This window comes from Schistocerca serialis, chromosome 1 (genome assembly GCF_023864345.2).
Source record: "Schistocerca serialis cubense isolate TAMUIC-IGC-003099 chromosome 1, iqSchSeri2.2, whole genome shotgun sequence".
Taxonomy (NCBI): domain Eukaryota; kingdom Metazoa; phylum Arthropoda; class Insecta; order Orthoptera; family Acrididae; genus Schistocerca; species Schistocerca serialis.
This window is the reverse complement of record NC_064638.1, coordinates 1,001,094,921-1,001,114,364: the sequence shown is the minus strand read 5'-3', so window position 1 is coordinate 1,001,114,364 and position 19,444 is coordinate 1,001,094,921. Positions and strand designations below refer to the sequence as shown.

Sequence of the window (19,444 nt, the reverse complement as noted above, 5' to 3'; positions counted from 1 at the left end):
GGGGACGATTTCCATTGGAGAGATACTTTCTCTGGACGCCTAACAAAGTGTTACGTTCTCTTATGAATCCACATTTACAAATTACGTTGCAGTGAACCATCATAATATGCATTACTGGGCCACAGGAAATCCTAGATCTGAAGCGTGAAAGGAGGTGAGCTATTAATATGCGGCGTGGAGTCCTCGGAGCTGAAATCATCGATCCACACAACTCCAAACGTAATGGGACAAGTGAGGTATATCGAGTATTTAGCGTCGACAATTTATGTGCCGTATTCTGGTGCAGCACGATGGTCAACCAGCCAGTTATGCGCCTGAAGTTGTACAAGAACTGAATAATAGATTTCCTAGAACATGGTTAGGACGCCATGGTCGCCAGAAGTTACACGCACGGTCGCCAGATCGAACATCAGTAGATTTATTTTTGTGGGCATATTTATGGAATCATGCATCTTCCTCTACAGTTATAGCTTCCATCCCTAAAACTTAAAACATTTTTATCTCAATAACTGAAACAATAAAAACTTGATTAAACTGACTTATACTGTTCTACTTCAAAAATTATAACTCTTTACTGTAATTCTCTAGAAAATCAATAAACCGAATGGTGTCCATAAATTAACTTTACTGCTTAAGCCTTTAATACATTTAAAACTACACTAGATGTAATAAATGGTTTTGAACATGTGAAAAGATGTTTTGTTTCTTCATTCATACATATTAACGTGTGCACACTTAGTGGCGCAGATAACGTCTAGTCGGGATTCCGTTTCTCTTGACGTATGATTCAACAACTCCACGGTGGCATTTTCAAATGCATGGTGAATGCGTGTCTTGAAGTCCTATAGGCCTCTAACCACGGTTCGGTACACCATATCCTTTACAAAACATCTTAGGAGGAAGCCTAGTTCAATTGGCTCTGAGCACTATGGGACTTAACATCTATGGTCATCAGTCCCCTAGAACTTAGAACTACTTAAACCTAACTAACCTAAGGACATCACACACATCCATGCCCGAGGCAGGATTCGAACCTGCGACCGTAGCAGTCGCGCGGCTCCGGACTGAGCGCCTAGAACCGCTAGACCACCGCGGCCGGCAGGAAGCCTAGTGATGTGACGGCAGGGGATCGTGTCTGCCATCGAACTGGACCATCTCGTCAAATCAGCTTATCCGGGAACTTTTCATCCAGAAATTGATGGACATTCAGGGACCAGTGGGATAGTTCCCCATTGTGCTGGAATATGACAGCGGGGTGCAGGTGTCCCAATTGCGGCTGCGCAAACTCTTGTAATATGTCATGGTAAACAGCACCGTTGACGGCAGAATCGATGAAATAGAATCGACCAATGACGCAACTGTGCTTCAGTCCACACCAAACATCGACCCTGGGTCCTTCTCTCTCCATTTCAGGTATAACATGTTGATGCTGTGGATCCCATATTCGAACGTGTTATCTGAGTCTACCACAGTGGCATGCTTCAATAAAATTTTCTCGGTTGAGATGGAGCACTAAAGCAGTCACTTATTTCAACTCCGAAAGCCACCGAAAGCTCAAGTGTTTTATCCCATGTACGAACGTTACGACCATTCAGTTTGCTGGATACGTGAAACCGGAGAAACAAACATTTTCCAAAACTTCATTGTTTGCCTAGCATATCCACACTGCAAGCTGTTTGCGCTGGGGTTTGTCTGTAGGCTTTAGAGACTGAAGCAACAGCACCTCGTAAGGATGCAGCTGTAAAGTCTTATCCAAGACATTGTGCACCGTTGCTCCTCTCTTTTCCAGCTCTCTGGCCGCCGTATGCAGAGATTTTGTCGGACTCCTGCCAACGTTGGTGTCCTAAAACAGATGGGCACTCCCCTCCCCCCCCCCCCCCCCCCCCCCCCTTCTTGGTGAACACTACCTGTTTCCGTAAATTATGTATGCCAAGCCTGAATAGTTGTTCGAGACGGTGGTTGCCTTCCAATGCCGTGTTCGCAAGTTTCGTTGCACTTGGGTAACGGACGTCGTGTGTATTAACCAGGCCACACGCAGAGCTTTCACCTTTGGCGTTTACATTATTCAGGTTTTCAGGTTCAGTTGTGCGTCACAATTGCTTTACCTGGAAGGTAAAAATTTTGAGTTATCTAATTACATGTTGAGAACCATTTGTTAATATCTAGTACAGTTCTAAAGTTATTAAAACCTTAAATTATAAAGATAATTTATGGATATCCTGTAGGTTCATGACTCTACAGAAAGATTAACGTTTCTTATGTTTATCTATTCAAATCAATATTCCTTTTACTTATTATTTTGAAATTTACAGGGGAAAACAACACCCTGTATATCTAGTGCATATGTACGCTACAGTTCATTCATATCACTGTCATGTGAAACTGTATTGTGCCTACTGGGGCGACATCTACGGTCCTGTCAAATGATCAAATAATCGTTGGAGAGTTTGTGTGGCAATGTCGGACGGCCTTGCATTTAATTTGGGAGGGTGTGCAGCTCGGTGGCTTTTCGCTGAGGTAAGACGACGTCTCTGTTTACCGGTAGGGTTTCTCTTGTAGAGGAGTACGGCCGCGCGCAGAGTAGCAGCGTGTCGCCCCGGGGAGGCGGCTACGGCTCCAGCGCCTCCACGCCGCACTCCTCCAACGGCGGGGGCGGCGGAGGCGGCGGCGGAGGCGGCTCGTACGGAAACTCGTCCGGGGGCGGCGCGGGGGCGGCGGGCAGCGCGGGCGGCGCGGGCAGTGGGGCGGCCGGAGGCGGCGCGGCCGCCATCAACGGCGCCGCCTACGCCGCCTCCGCAGGCGGAGCCGCCCTCTCGTCCATGGGGTCGCCCTCATCCGCCAGCCTCTTCAACTCCTCGCCCAGTGAGTAGCCAACCGCCCCCCACCCCTCCGCCACTCACTTCCTGAAACAACGAAATGACTTAAGCTAACATCTTAACTTTGGTTAAATAACGACAGTAATAAGTTTCAGACCCTCCTGCTTCATCCAGTAAGATCCCACCTTAATCGATGCTCTGTAATGTTTCGATAGGTGACTATTACTCAGTAGGCCTCTTACGTATTACTGGGCTGCGGCATTACTGGTATTTCTCTTGCCTCTGATATTGAGGAGAGGCAAAAGGCCGCGCGGTTGACTTATTTCCGCGGATTACTTTCGTGCATCTACATCATGTGACGCGTACAGTAACTTTACAATCAGTACTTCTCAAGTTTTCTTCTTCCGTAGCCGCTAAAAAGAGCGAAATTTTACGTTCAAAAACCACAGTAACACGTAAAACGTTAAAATTTTCGACAAGAGAAACACAGTGTGACGTGATATAGTAGTTATGACAGTGAAATCGCGTTAGATAGGTGCAGTGTTCGGGTCCCCGTTTGCCATCGAGATTTAGGATTTCTTTGTCTCTCTAGAGAGCACAGTCTTAAAATTCGAGAGGTACCTTTGGGAAAGCCGCTGCTAGTTTCTTGGCCTTTCCCGGCCCAGTACGTGTTTGTGCCCTTACTCTTAAAACCTCACATCAACAGCACATAAACACCAGTCTCATTTCGTCCTTTCTCAATCCAAATGAAACTGCTTCTTGAATGTACCTCGAAAAATTTCATACTTTAGTTTCATTTTAAGGACAGTCTTCCGGCTTTGAATTTCGTGTAGAATCTTAATCTTGCACCTGCATCGTTGATAGAGAAGTTTTTAGCACATTCCATGTCTTTCATCTGAGATAAATTTGACTCAAGGGTGCTGGTAACGTATAGGCCTTTATAATTTGCAACTATTCCGTGATACCATGCGAGGCTGTAACTTACGTCGCGGCTCAACAGAGGAAATTCAGTGGACAACGATCCTGTATAATCTGACAGAGCACACTCAACTGAAATGTTTAGTCAATAACGTCACTTTGTGCAAAGACGCACTCACTGGAAACTGTATTGAAATTGTTATAATGACTTCCTGGTAGTGGTACACGTCGCGTTTAAAATCTTCGTGTCATTGTGATGCCCGAGTACTTATTCCGTGGTGCAGCAACATGACATGAAATATTCTCCGTACAGAAACCATCACGTGAAAAAAATAGAAAATTGTACGGAAAATATATTAGTACTGCTATCGTCACAGGAGTTGTGTGGCAATGACTTAGGATCAAATTTCTGCAGGGGAGTATGTTTGATTGGTACTTACTGTGTCGTGTGTATATAAAATTTGACAACAAGAGTGCGTCGAACTGACAGCGGTTGGAGCCTAGTTTTCAAGACAGCGCGTCACATTATGCCTCGTGTAGAGAACTGAAACATCAATGTGTGGCCAATAACCGGCGAATATACAGTAATTAATTTATGCCCCGGTTATTGGCCACACATCGTGTTCCCAATTCGATACATGAGCACTAATGTGATGCTCTGTCTTGAAAACTAGGCTCTAACCGCTGTCAGTTGGACGCATTCCTGTTGTGAAATGTTATGTACATACGTCACAAAACCTACCAAGTAAACATCCATACATTCAGCAATTTGATGATAGGTCACTGCCACAGAACCCCTGTGGAGTTAGCAAGTACTAGTTATAAATGAAGCTTACCCCCTTCCTATGAATTGTAAATACAGCTTAACCCCTTCCTGTGAATCAGTCTTACATTCCTACTTTACGCAGCCTAAATGGTTTCTTGCAGTTTCGCAGCACCTACTGTGCTTCGGACCTTTTACGTGGGTTGTGACCTCTTAGGGGAGACTTGCTACTGGACCCTGACTCACGTCTTACATACGTTACAGCTGGCACACTACTGGCGCCAGTTGTTATTAGTAGGCAGCCTTGTAAGCGTCAGGATGGTCCAATGGTCATTGACACTTTAAAATGTCAGGAGGACGAGTCAAGATCAGGAGAAGGGCGTTGGGTACGAAGCACCAGTTCCCCCACACCTATGTAATCAGAAATGGAGCAATATAAACATCATACTTGATTTAGCAATAACTCGTGCAGTAGTGACTGGTGGCGTTTCGATGATGCGCGCTGACGCCGTGCAACAGAGCCTTTGTCAGTATAAGACAAGGCGGTGTGTTGGCCTACGCGGCCTTGCGAGCACGTCACTACTTCAGGCGTTCCGCCTATGGCAAAGTGAGGAAGCGCCGGAAGGGGAGCCTCCAGCAACAGGTCAGCTTCGGGATGGACGCAGGTGTGGGCTGCGAACCCAGGAACCTTCGGAGGTGTCCACGAGTCGGTTGTGACCCCAGTCGGATGGCACTCGTTCAGGTATCAGTAGCCTCAGGCCTAGGAGCCGCTGATGGACCGACAGATGGCAGAGGCGGCAACAATTTGTAGACGAGGCTTGGTGACGCACATCGGGCCGACATGTAGCGTGAAGTAGTTCACAGTGTTGGCAGCAGACCACAACAGATACTGCTAGGCTGGAGCAGCTAGTATTTACATTCGCTCACCTCGGTTTTACGATCACAAAGCGCCACTTTTGGGCAAGAGGTACCCCCGCGCACGTCTGCACAAGGTTATACTCCAGTTAAAACTGCTTTGTGATTGACAGAGTGAAGTAGTACGGGGCGGTGTTGCCGGCGTGCAGCCAGCCAAGCTTCAGAAGGCGCTGCACGTACTTACAAAACAGATAACGCAGCAAACTCCGGAAAGAATTTTGATTAGGTGGCGTCTTGCCCCTGCCATTCATCTTGCTGAAACATCAGTCACAAAGCAATTTAAATCGGAGTATAGTGTCTTGTATTGTGCCATTTCAGCATTATTACGGCCCTCACAGCGGAATTTCCCAGGCAGCAGGCTGCTGTTGTTGCGGTGTAAAATAAAGCTAATAAGAAACAGAGCTGGAAAACCCAGAAATACGAGTATTATACTTCAATCTGGCCAAAAAGCGCTCTTGAGTGAAGTGCACTTGTAAGGCACTAAAAGTGTGGTCTGCGAGGTCAAATCAGTATCACGGGGATAATGTTTCCTTCAGGATGATGCAGCTCTGTGGAGATCGGTGTTTTATGCCTTGTCGACATGTTGTGGCGAAAATGAATTGAATTAAGGAATCAGTTGCAGCGTTTCTGAGTGATTGACGAAATTATACCGATGACCTCCTCACTCAAAAAGTTAGGATGAATGGGATAATTGTTTGAAGCTAAGAGAGAAAGAATGATGTACCACTACGTCATAACACTATGAGGGTTGGGGCCGAAGCGTCAATAGCCTTGCTTCTCGATCTGAAGCTGAAGAATTTTTGTGGCGTCATGAGAGTATGTGTTTTAGTGAGTAGCCCAAATTCGTGTTTCAGTGATGATAACCGTTCCCCTTTCTCATGCATTCTTTTCTGAAGGAGTTCGTACGAAAAAGATTCAGTCCAAATGAGCGTGGAATTGAAAAACAGCCGAAGAGACCCAGAAGAGGAATTGCCATTTGATTTGATCCACCGCCCGCCAGATTCTACATCGAATGAACGGAAGAACTATTTTCTAGCAACGGCCTACCGTGCGTATCTCCAGCAAAAGAGCTTTCCACGTAACTGGTAGAAGACATAGGCCCTTCCAGTCGTTAAGGACAATCGTACGACAATGACATCAATCTGAAGTAGGATTACGAAACATATTTGTGCTCGAATTTCGGGCTACTCCACTATATGAATCAATGTCGTTCCCGTAAGAACTAATTCAACCGAGCGTGTGAAACTGGGATTGATCTACTTGTCTACTAGATCTATAAGGTTATAGGTTGCAGAGGACAAGGCAGTCTTTCATTTCCTGAAAGCCTTCCATTTAGCCTCGCAACATCGTCTTAAAAGACTGACTATTGGTCTTCAACATAAAGAAATATAAGGTAATCGACGTAAATAGTTGAAATCAGCCGACGTCGTTCATATGACTATCATGATCAGAGACCAGACACTCGAAACAGTAGCAAACGTAAAGTGTCTGGCAGCTTTTCTACAGAAGAATTTAAAATGAAATGATCGTAGGAATCTCCCTGTATGGAAAGCATGCAAAAGAACACAGAATGAAATCTAACAAAAGAATTCCAAAGAGGACTAATTCATCCACGAATAAAGAGTTCTACAAACAAATACAAATCGTTCGAGTACTTTTTGCGCATTGTAATTCGGAATGAGAGTCTTACCAAGCTAGATTAACAGAAGAGAAGAATTACTATTCACGTATGTTTTCAATCAACATGTGAACGTCACATAAACATTAAGCCAGTGCCTCTGAGAGCAAAAAAAAAAAAAAAAAAAAAAAAAAAAAAAAAAAAAAAAAAAAAAAAAAACCAGAGGATCGCTGTGATCCTTACTCTAAATTACTATAAATACATTAAAAAACTAGAAAATGTTACTTAGTCTTATATCTAGCGGAATTCGCACGAGAGTAAAATTATACAGCGTGAATTACCTAAAACCTGCATCGTAAAGATTGCGGAAATGGAAAGTGCTATTCATGTGCGGTTTTCACATAACTGATTAGTAGTAAGGGGCTCGTATCGTTAGCCAATTAACACACTGTAATAATACTTAGAAAGTGAATTTTTTTGTGCAAACTTACCCTTTTTTAAATAGAACAGTGCCTATTGACATTAACAAATTAAAAGTAGGTTAAATTAAAATGTCAGTGGTGTTCGTTGCAGGATACTAGAACGAGTCGTTTACGTTATATCGTATTTACAAAGCTCCCACACCAACACACTAAAGAATAGCACAAGAGCATACACTAGCTATGTGGATTACGTACGGTAACGAGACAGTTGACTATCACAGGTTGTGTTCAAAATTACAACCGGCAGCCGCAATACACGCTTCCTGTCTAGAATGGAACGACTGCTGCACGCGTGCTAACATTTCAGCTGAGATGTCCGAGATGGCTGCAGTAATACTTGTTGCATATCACAGGATGTAGTTGGTATATTCCAGTGGACGGCGTCTGTCAACTTTCCCCACAGAAGAAAGTCCTCAGGCGCCAAATCCGTGGAACAGACCTGCCAAGGTACAGGTCCTTTGCGTCCAATCCAATGATTTGGGTGAAGACTGTAGTACTCCGTGCACTATGGGCGGACTGCCAACATGTTGATACCACAGGTTCCTTCTACTCAGCAGAGAAACATCTTATAGCATCCGTGGCAGAGGCTCTGTTAGGAGGCTGCGGTACTTCTGCCCATTTAGTGTTTTTGTCTATGAAAAACGGGCCTATGAGCTGATGCCACAAGACACGTTTACACTCCATGGACGCTAACGCTCCACTTGACGAAACCAGCGGGGACTGTCAGCAGAACAATAGCGCACGTTCCGGCGGTTTACCTGGCCATGATTGGTAAATGTGGCTTTGTCACTAAGCAAGAGTATTCAGTCTTAATTACCATGTACAGAAGTTAACACGATTCTCGTAATTGTTTCCATGCAGCTCTTGATGGAGAGCGATGTGATAGGGATGGAACTTATGTCGACGGAGAATGCACAGGACACTTACCTGACTCATGCCACTTCCTCGTGCGATTACTCGGGAGCTAGCGTTCGGATCAACTGCAACAGCAGCAAGAACATTAATCTCCCTCTCTTCTATCGTCAGCTTTTTCCTTCTGTTGCGTTGTCTAGGTCCACACTACCACTGGTAACTGGTTAAAGAGGTTGATAGATAACTGCCGAGGTGGTTGACGTCTGTTAAGATGCCTTGCCGCATACACCGTACAAGAACGAACTTCATTCTTCCTGCACTCTCCATACGCCATGAGCATGTCATCTTTTTCTGCGTTCATAAATACCATCGTCTGCTCCTGACCTACTGCTTGGACTATCACACAATAACTGATTAGCACGTCCCAATGCACTCAAGGAACACCTTAGCACATTGTAAGCAAACATAACAGCATCGTTCCCAAAAACTACGCTGGTTGAATGGCACAAACAGTGTGTGTGGAAACTTCTCAAAATACGATATCTCATAACGACTCACACTAGAACCCTGCGACAAACACCACTGACATTCTAATTTACCCTACTTTTGTTTGTTAGTGTAAAAAGGAACTGTTCCATTTAAAATGTATATATTTGTATAAAAAAATACGCTTTCTAAGTATTATTACAATCTGTTGATTGGATAATGATACGAGCCCCCGAATATCAATGCATTTTGTGAAAAATGCACTTAAATAGGATTTCCGCAATAACTGCGATGCTAGTTCTAGGTGATTCTACCTGTATTAGAGGAGCGTTCAATAAGTAATGCAAAAAAATTTTTTTTCAACCGATTTCACTTGAAAAAATGAGGATTTGCTGTACGTGATCGTAGAGTATTTTCGCTTCAGCGGCTAGAGTTTCATGAATTTCTAATAGGTACCGCCGCTATAGGTAGCCTTCAAAATTGCGTCTGTAGCGGACGTGCGTTCAGGGCAGAGAGCCGTCATTGAGTTTGTTTTCACGAAAAATGAGACCATCGCAGATATTCATAGCCTCTAACAGAATGTCTACGGAGACCTGGCAGTGAACAAAAGCACGTTGAGTCGTTGGGCGAAGCGTCTGTTATCATCGCAAACTTGTCCGATCTCAGGCGTTCCGGCTGGCCGCACACAGCTGTGCAATGTTGGAACACGAGGGCACTCTCATTCGAGGTGACTGAATGGTCACAAACAAGCGCATTGCTACTCAGCTGGATGGCTCTGCTGGTAGTGCTGTCGCACTCGTTCACCAGTTGCAATTACAAACTCTGAGTACATTGTGCCACCGTCAGGAAACTGAAGAAACGACTTCATCATTTTCGTCGTCACAAAAATGCAAGCGAACTACTACATCTCCATGGCAAAGCAAGGACTCGCAAAAGTCTGCTCACAAAACTTCAATGGACTGTTCTTTCTCATCCACCCTACAGCCCGGATCACGCACCTTTCGACCTCCATCTGTTTGGCACAATGAAGAATGCACTCCGCAGGAAGCAGTACATGGACACACAGTAACATATCTTTGTCTGTGAGGTGGATGAAGGGTAGGTTATTGATGAAGCAAGACTTTGGCTCTGACGTCGACCAGTAAAGTGGTACCGTGTGATCATACACACCCTCCCAGTAAGGTAGGGTAAGGCCGTCTCATTGAACGGAGATTATTTTGAAAAATGGGGTTTTGTGGTCGTAAGAGTAGGGAGTAATAGTATGTATTGGAATCCAGAATAAAACCTACCTGCTTTCATAAAAACATGTGTTGCATTACTTATTGAACGTCCCTCCTAAATCTGGATTTACACAGGTGGGTGCTGATAATCCCTCTATCCGTGTACAACCCGTGAATGGAGCTGCAAGGGGGAAAAATGATTCTGGTACACAATGCGCGAGCACTCTCCTGCTTACACGCTAATTTGAATTGCGGAAGACGGGTCTAGACGTACACCACTCTTTCCGTTAACTCTATCACGCATGCATGTGAATTTTCTTTTAAATTAGCTATTTGTAAGTTTTATTTTGGTCTGTATTTCAGAGTTTTGCTAATGTCAGTGATACACAGTGATATAATGATAAGCGTTGTAGTTTGTATTGTAGAGCGAGTGGTCGATGTGTGTGGGTGGCGTGTCGTGAGCGTGCACCTTGGCTGTTCTAGTCTTGCCCGCGCCGGCGCCCGCCGGCTGTCAGTATGAGCAGAAAAGCGCGTTCGCGCCGGTCGTGCGCCCCAGTCCCAGCCCCACCCCCACCTGGCCGCCCCCGCACCTCGCCGTCCAGTGCTAGCCCCGCCGCGAGCCGCTCGCGGTGAGTACCCTGCCTGTCGGCCTGACTGACTGCTATGCGCACGCTACCGCCTCTCCTGTGTCCCTCTCACCTCTCCCGTAGCAGCTACAAGCTTCTCACATCCAGTCGCACGGGATGCTCAGAAACAGTTAAAAAATGCCTGTAAGGCTGTTGCAGGGTAGGTTGTCCTGAGAAATAATTGTTTAAGAAAAAATTTCGATACGTTTCCGAGTTAATAAGCACTGAAGTGAGCCAGTCAGGCTGTTGCAGGCGTCAGTTCAAGTGTCCCACCGGAGACGGTGTCGCCAAACGTGTTCTTCAGACTCATTAAGCTATGTACATGCTAAGGTCTTGTAATAGCCACGTACATTTACAAGCCTGTTGAGTCTACATGACTCACTTCATACGCACTGACGATAGTTATACTGTATCTTAAATCTAGAGCTTCAGTAACGGATTGGATCACGGCTGTTTGCTGACTTCCTTCTTGTTTGTGTTACATCACGGTCGCTGTACACAGCAGTTGCAGTGGAATGCAACCTGATGAATATCACGTCCGCTGCTCCTTAATACCTTCGTCTTTGTTCGGCTTACTCTTAATCCGCGTTTTGTGATCCTTGCACTGTTCGTTCCTTTCAGCAGGACCTGTAACTCTTTCTCTCTTTCACAGAGGGTAACAATGTCAACAGCGAAGCTTACCATTGATATCCTTTACCACGAATTTGAGCTCACCTTTGACTGTTCCTTCATTCCTGCTTCGATATACACGCCGAACAGCAGAGCAGGAAGGCTGAGTTCCCTCCTCAGCTTAAGCCCTCTTATATCAGAGCACTTCTTTCTTGGTCTGCCATTCTTGTACATCTCGTATGTTACCCATCTTCCCCTACGGTGTATACTTATTTTTCTGAGTATTTCAAACATTTTACACCACATTACATTCACACGAATGCGTGGTATGTGTTCTTTCGGACATGTCAGCTGCATGGGGACTTTAAGAACAATCAGTGGCGACGAATTAAAATGTGTGATTCGGCTCGATGGGCAATTAATCCACAACCTTCAGTGCGGATGCACAAGTATTTTTGAGCTCGTGCGGGAATCTCAGATTAGCGATCATGGAGGACATGACAGGCGGCGCTAGATGAAAACTTGGGTCGCCTGGGAGGCGTGCTGAGATAGTCTGCGCAAGTGTGATAATCCCTGTGCCTGGATGGCGCAGTGCTTCGTACAGCTGCCAAGTAAGCACGAGATTCCAGGTTCGAATCCCGGTTAGCCGCATATTTTCACTCATCGCCGCTGATTCCACACGAAGTCCTGATGCTGCTGACGTCAGTTGCTTCTTTCCTTCCTTTCCCTTCCCTTCCCTTCCCTTCCCTTTCCTTTTCTTTCCTTTCTCCCCCTCCACCTTCAGTTTACATAACGACGTTACGTTGCTGGATGACGTCTATATTTCAGTAAATTATATGAAACTGCTAGATTTTTTTTAGACTCTTGTCTGTCTGTATGATGCTTTTACCTTTCTTAAAGTCAAATTGTTACCATTTACTGTGTTCAAGAAGTTTGGGACGATTCGATATTAAAAGTCTAAACGAAAATCTTCCATTTCGAGCGTCAGTAAGCCACTGAACGTTATTTTTTATGTTGTCGTTTAACATGAATTCCACATCAGGTTTCTTAAAGTGAAATATCACAATTCTCACAGGTTTTCGGATTTGAGATAAATTGTCGAATGGCTGGTGAGTTTCGTGTCAGACGTAAGAGAATGTGCAATATCGAATAGAACAATCATTTCAGTTTATCTCTTGTACATAGTCACTGTAGTCTTTGGCTACGTTGTATTATTGGTGAAACAAATATCATACAGTTAGAAAGCAAACTGCAACTAAACTAAATATGTTGACATTTAATTTCGGAAACGTGTGTAGTTTAAGTTTGTTATCATCATGTCATAGTTTAGTTACATCACTTTACTTTCCGATAATTAAACTGAAACAGGATGTGTCGTTACTGAACTGATCAGTAAAGGTCATTTCTTACAGAGTCACAAAGATGTGATAAACCACAAGTGGGAACCTCCTAAAAGCGTGGGCACAATTTGTAACAACGCTGGGATTTCGTAGCGGCTCTTTTCCCTATATCGATTACCTTCACGTATTGCCCCTAAGATATTAAACTGAAGCAAAAACTTCGTAATAAATCAAAGCATAAAAAATGGTTAATTTGAGAAAATGTACATTCTTTCGCATTCAGATTTATGGTGTAATTATTAAGTCATTAATTTGTAAAAAGTACTTTTTAATAAATGACGGTAGAATTGCGTTCTAATCCTGAACGTACTCATTACATTATGTTTTAAAGAGTTTTGTTGCCATTATTATTGTTAATCGTTTAAACGAGCCGTTTTCACTGTTATTTATGAAATTTCGACAGAAATATCACTAACCAGTACTGTTCAGTATTTGTAGTCACAATCGATGCACTTGCAACTGTTCACACTTATATCCTGTTGGTCGCAACACATGATCGACTTGTTCATAAAATAACTTATCACTTGACACTCATGTTTTGAATTTCATACACTGAGATTCGAAGTACTTTATATTTCACACTAATAACTTACCGTAAATTACAAGAGTATTTTGCGCTAACAACGTAGAAAAAGCATACTTTCCCCTCCCGTATCATCACTCGCTAATACGAGCAATTCTGAAGGATGACTTTAATTTAAGAATAAAAACTGAAAATTTTCTTCTCGTGTTTAACTATTTCTACAGTGATAGACGCCATGAACTTACTATTTCGTACCCGTACAATTTCTGACACAATCCAGTATTAAGATCTCGCTAAAATTAAATGCTTTTGTAGAGGGAAATTTCTGTTTGAAACAAATTAAAAATTTTGTTGGTCAGTAATTTACTTATCCGGGCACAATAATTGCAATTGAAGAAAACGTAGCTTAAAAACGGTCATGCCTGATTATCAGGACTCGAACCCGGTTTTCCTGATTTTCGCTAGCACCCGCCTTACCGTTAGACTATCCATGCACGCCTGTCGACAAGACGCACTTTCTCGATGTCACTTCAAATTTCCACTTATATCCAGCGGTTTCCTCATAGAGGAAAATGTCAATCCAGGTCCGAGACTTTGTTCTGTACAAATTTTCAGTAGGTACTTCAGAAGAATATCAATGCAGCTATTGCAGTAAGCAGATCTTTTCACGTAAATCTTTGATTACAGTAATGAATTAAGGATGGATCTGTCTTTTTGCAAGTACATGAATTATTGTTCTGCTTTCACACCCAAACATGTTTTACCACAGTTATGGTATCCTGAATGGGTTTCTTTCTTTTCTTTTCCTGAAATACATACACACAGATTACGTCTAGCTTAGATTTTGTTAATATTTAAATTATACACGCACATTATATTTTATGTTACATTGTGTGTGTCCTGTGGCTGCCAACCGAAATCAGCCGCAGGTCTAAATTAGTACAGCATATCATCTGTGAGCACGAGAGGTATTAGAAAATCGTCTACATTGCATTTTTGTTTATAATCCAAACTTTGAAATGAATGTTCAGCTAAAACAAGTGGCATACGTGCGTTTTTGGCCATACTGCTGTAGTATTTGGCTATTCCTGAAATACGCCAAGTTTATTTTTATGTGCCAAACGTGTTTTTGTGTAGTTGAGTTGAATAATGGACATCGGTTAAAGTTTTGTGATGCTTAGGAACGGCGAACTGTTTCGTGGAGCTTATTATTCAAGTAACACGAAACTTTGACCGATGTAGACTCGTCCAGCTCAACTACACAAAAGCACGTTTGTTACACAAAAATACACTTGGCACAGCTCAGGACTAGCGAAATACTACAATAGTGCGTCCTGAAACAGGCGCATACCACGGGTTTTAGCTGAACATACATTTCAAACATTGGATTATAAACGAAAATTCAATATAGACGGTTTTCTCACATCTCTCATGTTCACAGATAACATGGTGTACTGATTAATCCTGTGGCTAATTTCGGTTGGCATCAACATACACACAATCTAAAATAAAAGTAAAGTGCATTTATAGTTTAAATAACAACATAATCTGGTGTATCATATATCGTAAGCTAAACATAAGCTTTACATATGTATTTCAGGAAAATAAAAGAAAAAACACACAGCAGACGCCACAACTGTGGTGCAAAACTTTTGGATGTTAAAACAAAACAAAAAATATTGTGTACTTGTAAAAAGGCGGATACATCCTTAATTCATTATTATTTTTCTGCAAGCATGGAAACTCAAAACTCCAGTGTGATAGTCTCTGATACATGTTAAATATATATACAACAAAAAATAAATTTGGAAGCATCGTATTTGTAAGGGTTAAAAATACTCACGTTACTTTTTTATGATCTCACATATTAACTGATTTTTCTGTTATCGAAGCAGGGTCCAATAAGCAGCAAACAACTCCACTTCCACATCATGACCATGGGTTTCAGATGGTTATATTACATTTCAGTTCAATTTTAGCATGCATGTTGGCGGGCGAACACTGCATCAGTACTATACAGTATGCCATTTCTGTGTTGCCGAATGTTTGAGAGAAAATCGATAACTGTTATCCTGCAATATTTGCATTTTTGTTGCCGCTGATGGGCTGCAACGTTTCGAGTGCCCGCCTGGGTTGACGACTGCATTTTTGCGAACAGTACTCCAATGACTGACCTCGTCGTCTTCGCGAGACACCTTGGACGGTCATCCAAATGTATGCTTGCTGCCTGGACTGTATTCTCGTTGAAATCCAGGCAACGACTATGCGCTTAAGAAAACCGTTCACAGCTTTTCACGAAGGCGATTGCGTCAGTCGTAATCAGTGCGCAAAAATACAATTGTCAATACGAAATGCCACTGCCCAGTTGTTAGCTATGTAAACTTTTTATGTAACTTTTCTACATGTAAAATACTGATTATTCCTTTTTTTAACCTTCTACTCGTGTAACGTGTGCTTTAGATATCGTATTCAGCTTCTGAGCAAAACTGACCGTTGGTTGGCGCATCTGAATAGGGTCGTGAAACAAAACTAAAATGTTAATGAAATGCTGAGTTTCAAATAATGAAAATTATTCTAATTAAATACCAAAAGAAGCTATTCATGTCCTCATGGAAAACTATCTGACACTAGATTCTGATGATGATGGAGAGGGTTGTATGGGCGCACGACGGTAAGGTCTTTAGCGCTCTCGATTCTGAAGTACATTATGAAAGTTACGTAACATGAAGTGCAATGTCTGACTTTAAAGATCCACACGAAATAATATACTGCTCAGCACGGAAGAAAATAACTATTGAATATTACTTTCACAGTTCCCTGCAAATTAATCTGCATACTTGGTAGAATACATGAAAATTCTGAAGACGTACTGCTTGCCCACAAGAATAGAAAATGAGATCACAGTTGAAAGAAAAGTCTCTTGCTCGGCACGCTGTTTTGTGTCTGGTGTAGGTGTACCGATGTTCTCGAAAGCAAACTGAAATCAGAAAAATGATCTATTCTAAATTTTTCTTAGCTTGTCAGAAATAGTCTGTTGCTACGTGTGGCGTAATGTGCAATGCACACACGATAAAATATTTTACACTTTACTAAGAATGATAGAGGAGAGCTATACTTTAAAGAAAAGCGTTCTTGAAAAATTAATCTCTTGTTACTGACAATAAAAGACTGTACAACATAAGAGGACTAACAATTACGAAATTCTCTTATAACAAAAATTACAGACACTTCACCTAATTGCCGGCCGATGTGGCCGAGCGGTTCTAGGCGCTTCAGTCCGGAACCGCGCGACCACTGCGGTCGCAGGTTCGAATCCTGCCTCGGGCATGCATGTGTGTGATGTCCTTAGGTTAGTTAGGTTTAAGTAGTTATAAGTTCTAGGGGACTGGTGACCTCAGATGTTAAGTTTCATAGTGCTCAGAGCCATTTGAACCATTTTTTTCACCTAATTGCGTAATTTGTGGCATAATGAAAACAAGGAGATCAAATTAACCCAGATTATGAATCTCATTAATTATGTAAGGGATAAAGATTTCCTTCAATTGATAGTTCTGACAGACAAAAATTTCATTGTTGCCCCTGCTTGGGTTACCTTTAAATATTCCTTCAAAAAGCTTCTTCGTCAATACAACCAATGAGATAGATTTATAAACAAGTGTTAATCTCCATAATAAAGTAGTCCAGAGAATTTCACCCAGATGCACATATATCACAACTCCAGTTCTGAAACTCAACTGTTCGCTATTATGCCTCTTATAAGAGTTTCCCAGCGCTGCAAAACTGACGCGACCAAGAGCACCACAGATTACAGTAAACACTGTCAAGGGTCGTATCCACTACTCGTGCAGCGCGCTCATGAGTCTTCGTCCTGGTAGAATAAAAGTGAATTATTTACAGTGGCATAAAACATATGAAAACCTTACAGCTCTACCGGCAATTTTGCCCTGTCGGTATGCTTCACGAAACGATTTAGGTTGTAGACTGGATGTGGGGGTGACGGGAGCGTTGCGTGCCCTTTTGTTGCAGGAGTGGGAGGCCTGGCATCTCCGTTCGCCACGATGAACCCGTTCGGGCTGTCCACGTGCAACTCGCAGTCGTACAGCCCGCTGCTCAGCTCGACGGGCAAATAGCACCCGCACCCGCACCAGCACCAGCGCGCCGACCACTACGAGGGAGCCGCGGCCGCCTTCTAGCGGCTGCGCACGGTGCCCCGAGGGATACACCCGGGAGTGTGCCCGTGACTGCGCGCGTGTGCCCGTGTCCGCCGTCTCTCGTGTTCGAGTGCGACTCTGTCAAAGCCACGAACGACTCTTCAGCAACGAACGTACTTCATTGTTCCAAGCCATATAGACCTTTTTTATTTGTTCTGACCAAAGGAGTTCTAGTTCATAGAAACATTGACTGTTAATAAAAAAAATGTGATACGTTATTTTACGGAAAAAATCATGAAAATATGCATATCCTATTTCCAGTGATTGTAGTTCGCGGTAAATTCACGAGATCAGTTGGGTAAGAAGAGAGTAGAGAGTATTTTTCAACTGTTTTTTCTGCACAACATTTGACGTATTCGGAGAGATCTTACCAAAATTCCTGTACTGTTGTATTTCAGTGACCAACGAGAATCTGTTGATTGAAGTAGGAATGAAGATAGAAACTTTACTTCAAATTTCCTGTTGAACGAAAGACTTGTTTTAATAGTGTCTACAGAAAATGATCAAAATTGTATATTTTATGTATATTTCGGTTTTTCGGCAAGGCCTATGCTAACACATAAAATAAATACATATCGCTTCCTGCTGGGAATATTACATTGTTGATATATTCAAAGGGACAAGAGAAAATATTAAGCTCGAGAAATCTAAAGTACCAGATATATGACCTTCCTCACATAATCTTACTAGTTTTGTACAATTTGTGAATATTTCAATTCTTGTATGAAGGTTAAGAAAGATATGTATACAATTTAGTGACGGGCATATCCTTTTGCCAGTGCACTTAATTAGCTGAGTGTGCCGCTCTCAGTAATACTTCTTGTACATAGTATAAGTATAGATTGTAAGTAATGAAGGAACCTACAGTGACCATACGTGTCTTTTTCGGGTAAAAAATAAAAACAGTTTCAAACGCAGTTCTTCCACTTCGGGAAAACTGCAAGCTACAAACATGTATACGATCTCATTCTTTGTAATATAAACTTTTACAGCATTCTGAAACATCAGTAACAAAGTAGTACGTTTATAAATTTTAATCAGTGCAAAAAATCTTTCGGATGAATCACTTCAAACTGTTTACCAGTGAACAAGAAACCAATGATTTTGTATACAACCCTTACTGGATGCCACTCCTTGGCAGTCAAGTGTGTGCATTATTTTATCTGATGCTGTAAATGTCTGTCTTAAGTACCACTAATATGATTCGTTTGTTTATGTGGCCTGTTCAGTAGGAAACATTCCGTGGAGGAATCATTGAGTTAAAATCGTCTTCAAAATACTGTTTTAAAGCTGTTACCGGTTCATGTTCTATAATCAACAGAAGTTTAGAACACAAATATGAAACAGCACTAAGACATAGACAGGTCAACAGTAATTTTAGTTTCTGTCTGTAATTGCTGCTACAGATCTTAGGTCTGTGTTCAATACCAAATAAGCGTAGCTGTCTTAATTTTATTGGCGTATTAAAAGATGGATTTAATTCAGTGTCGGAAGCAACTTAAGAAGAGTGGCAGAGCCTTCTCGTCATTGAAATATGTCTGCTATCTGTATTCACCACCGAATCAAGATTTTTCTGTCATTTGTTATTTTAATGTTCAAAAGGTTTGCCTTCTTTAATTTCCTCCGCACCGACTATACCTCAAACAGAGCGTCAAAATGTCGACAGATGTGTGACAGCAACTTTGTTTCAATCACTGTACAATCTTAACTGTCTGTTGAACTAATTATTTATGTGTTCCTTTGTGATCCTCTAAAATATATTTCTGAATTTTATTAAAATATCGGTGTACATTATCAGAAAAGCTTTTTCTTTCAGTCCCTTCAACGAAACACATGTTTTATGCAATGGACGAAAACATTTTACAACTATTGCAAAACTTTTGCAGATCACACAACACCACACTGAAAGGAACATATCTTGATAAATAAACTAGGAAACCGGAAAAAGCATTGAGTTGATAGAATCAGATTTAATTCTCGTATTTAAGCACCCTTCCATTGATAT

The 19,444-nt window shown here is 42.3% G+C and overlaps 1 protein-coding gene across 1 annotated transcript in view; it reads left to right on the top strand.

Moving 5' to 3' along the window:
* Positions 1-19,179, top strand: part of LOC126454888 (transcription factor collier) — a 628,901-nt gene extending 609,722 nt beyond the window's left edge. The window contains exons 13-15 of the mRNA XM_050091135.1: positions 2,560-2,862; positions 10,554-10,699; positions 17,255-19,179. Of these exons, the coding sequence (XP_049947092.1) occupies positions 2,560-2,862; positions 10,554-10,678 (428 nt within the window). The 3' untranslated portion in view covers positions 10,679-10,699; positions 17,255-19,179. The remainder of the gene's footprint in view (positions 1-2,559; positions 2,863-10,553; positions 10,700-17,254) is intronic.
* Positions 19,180-19,444: the final 265 nt, after the last annotated feature.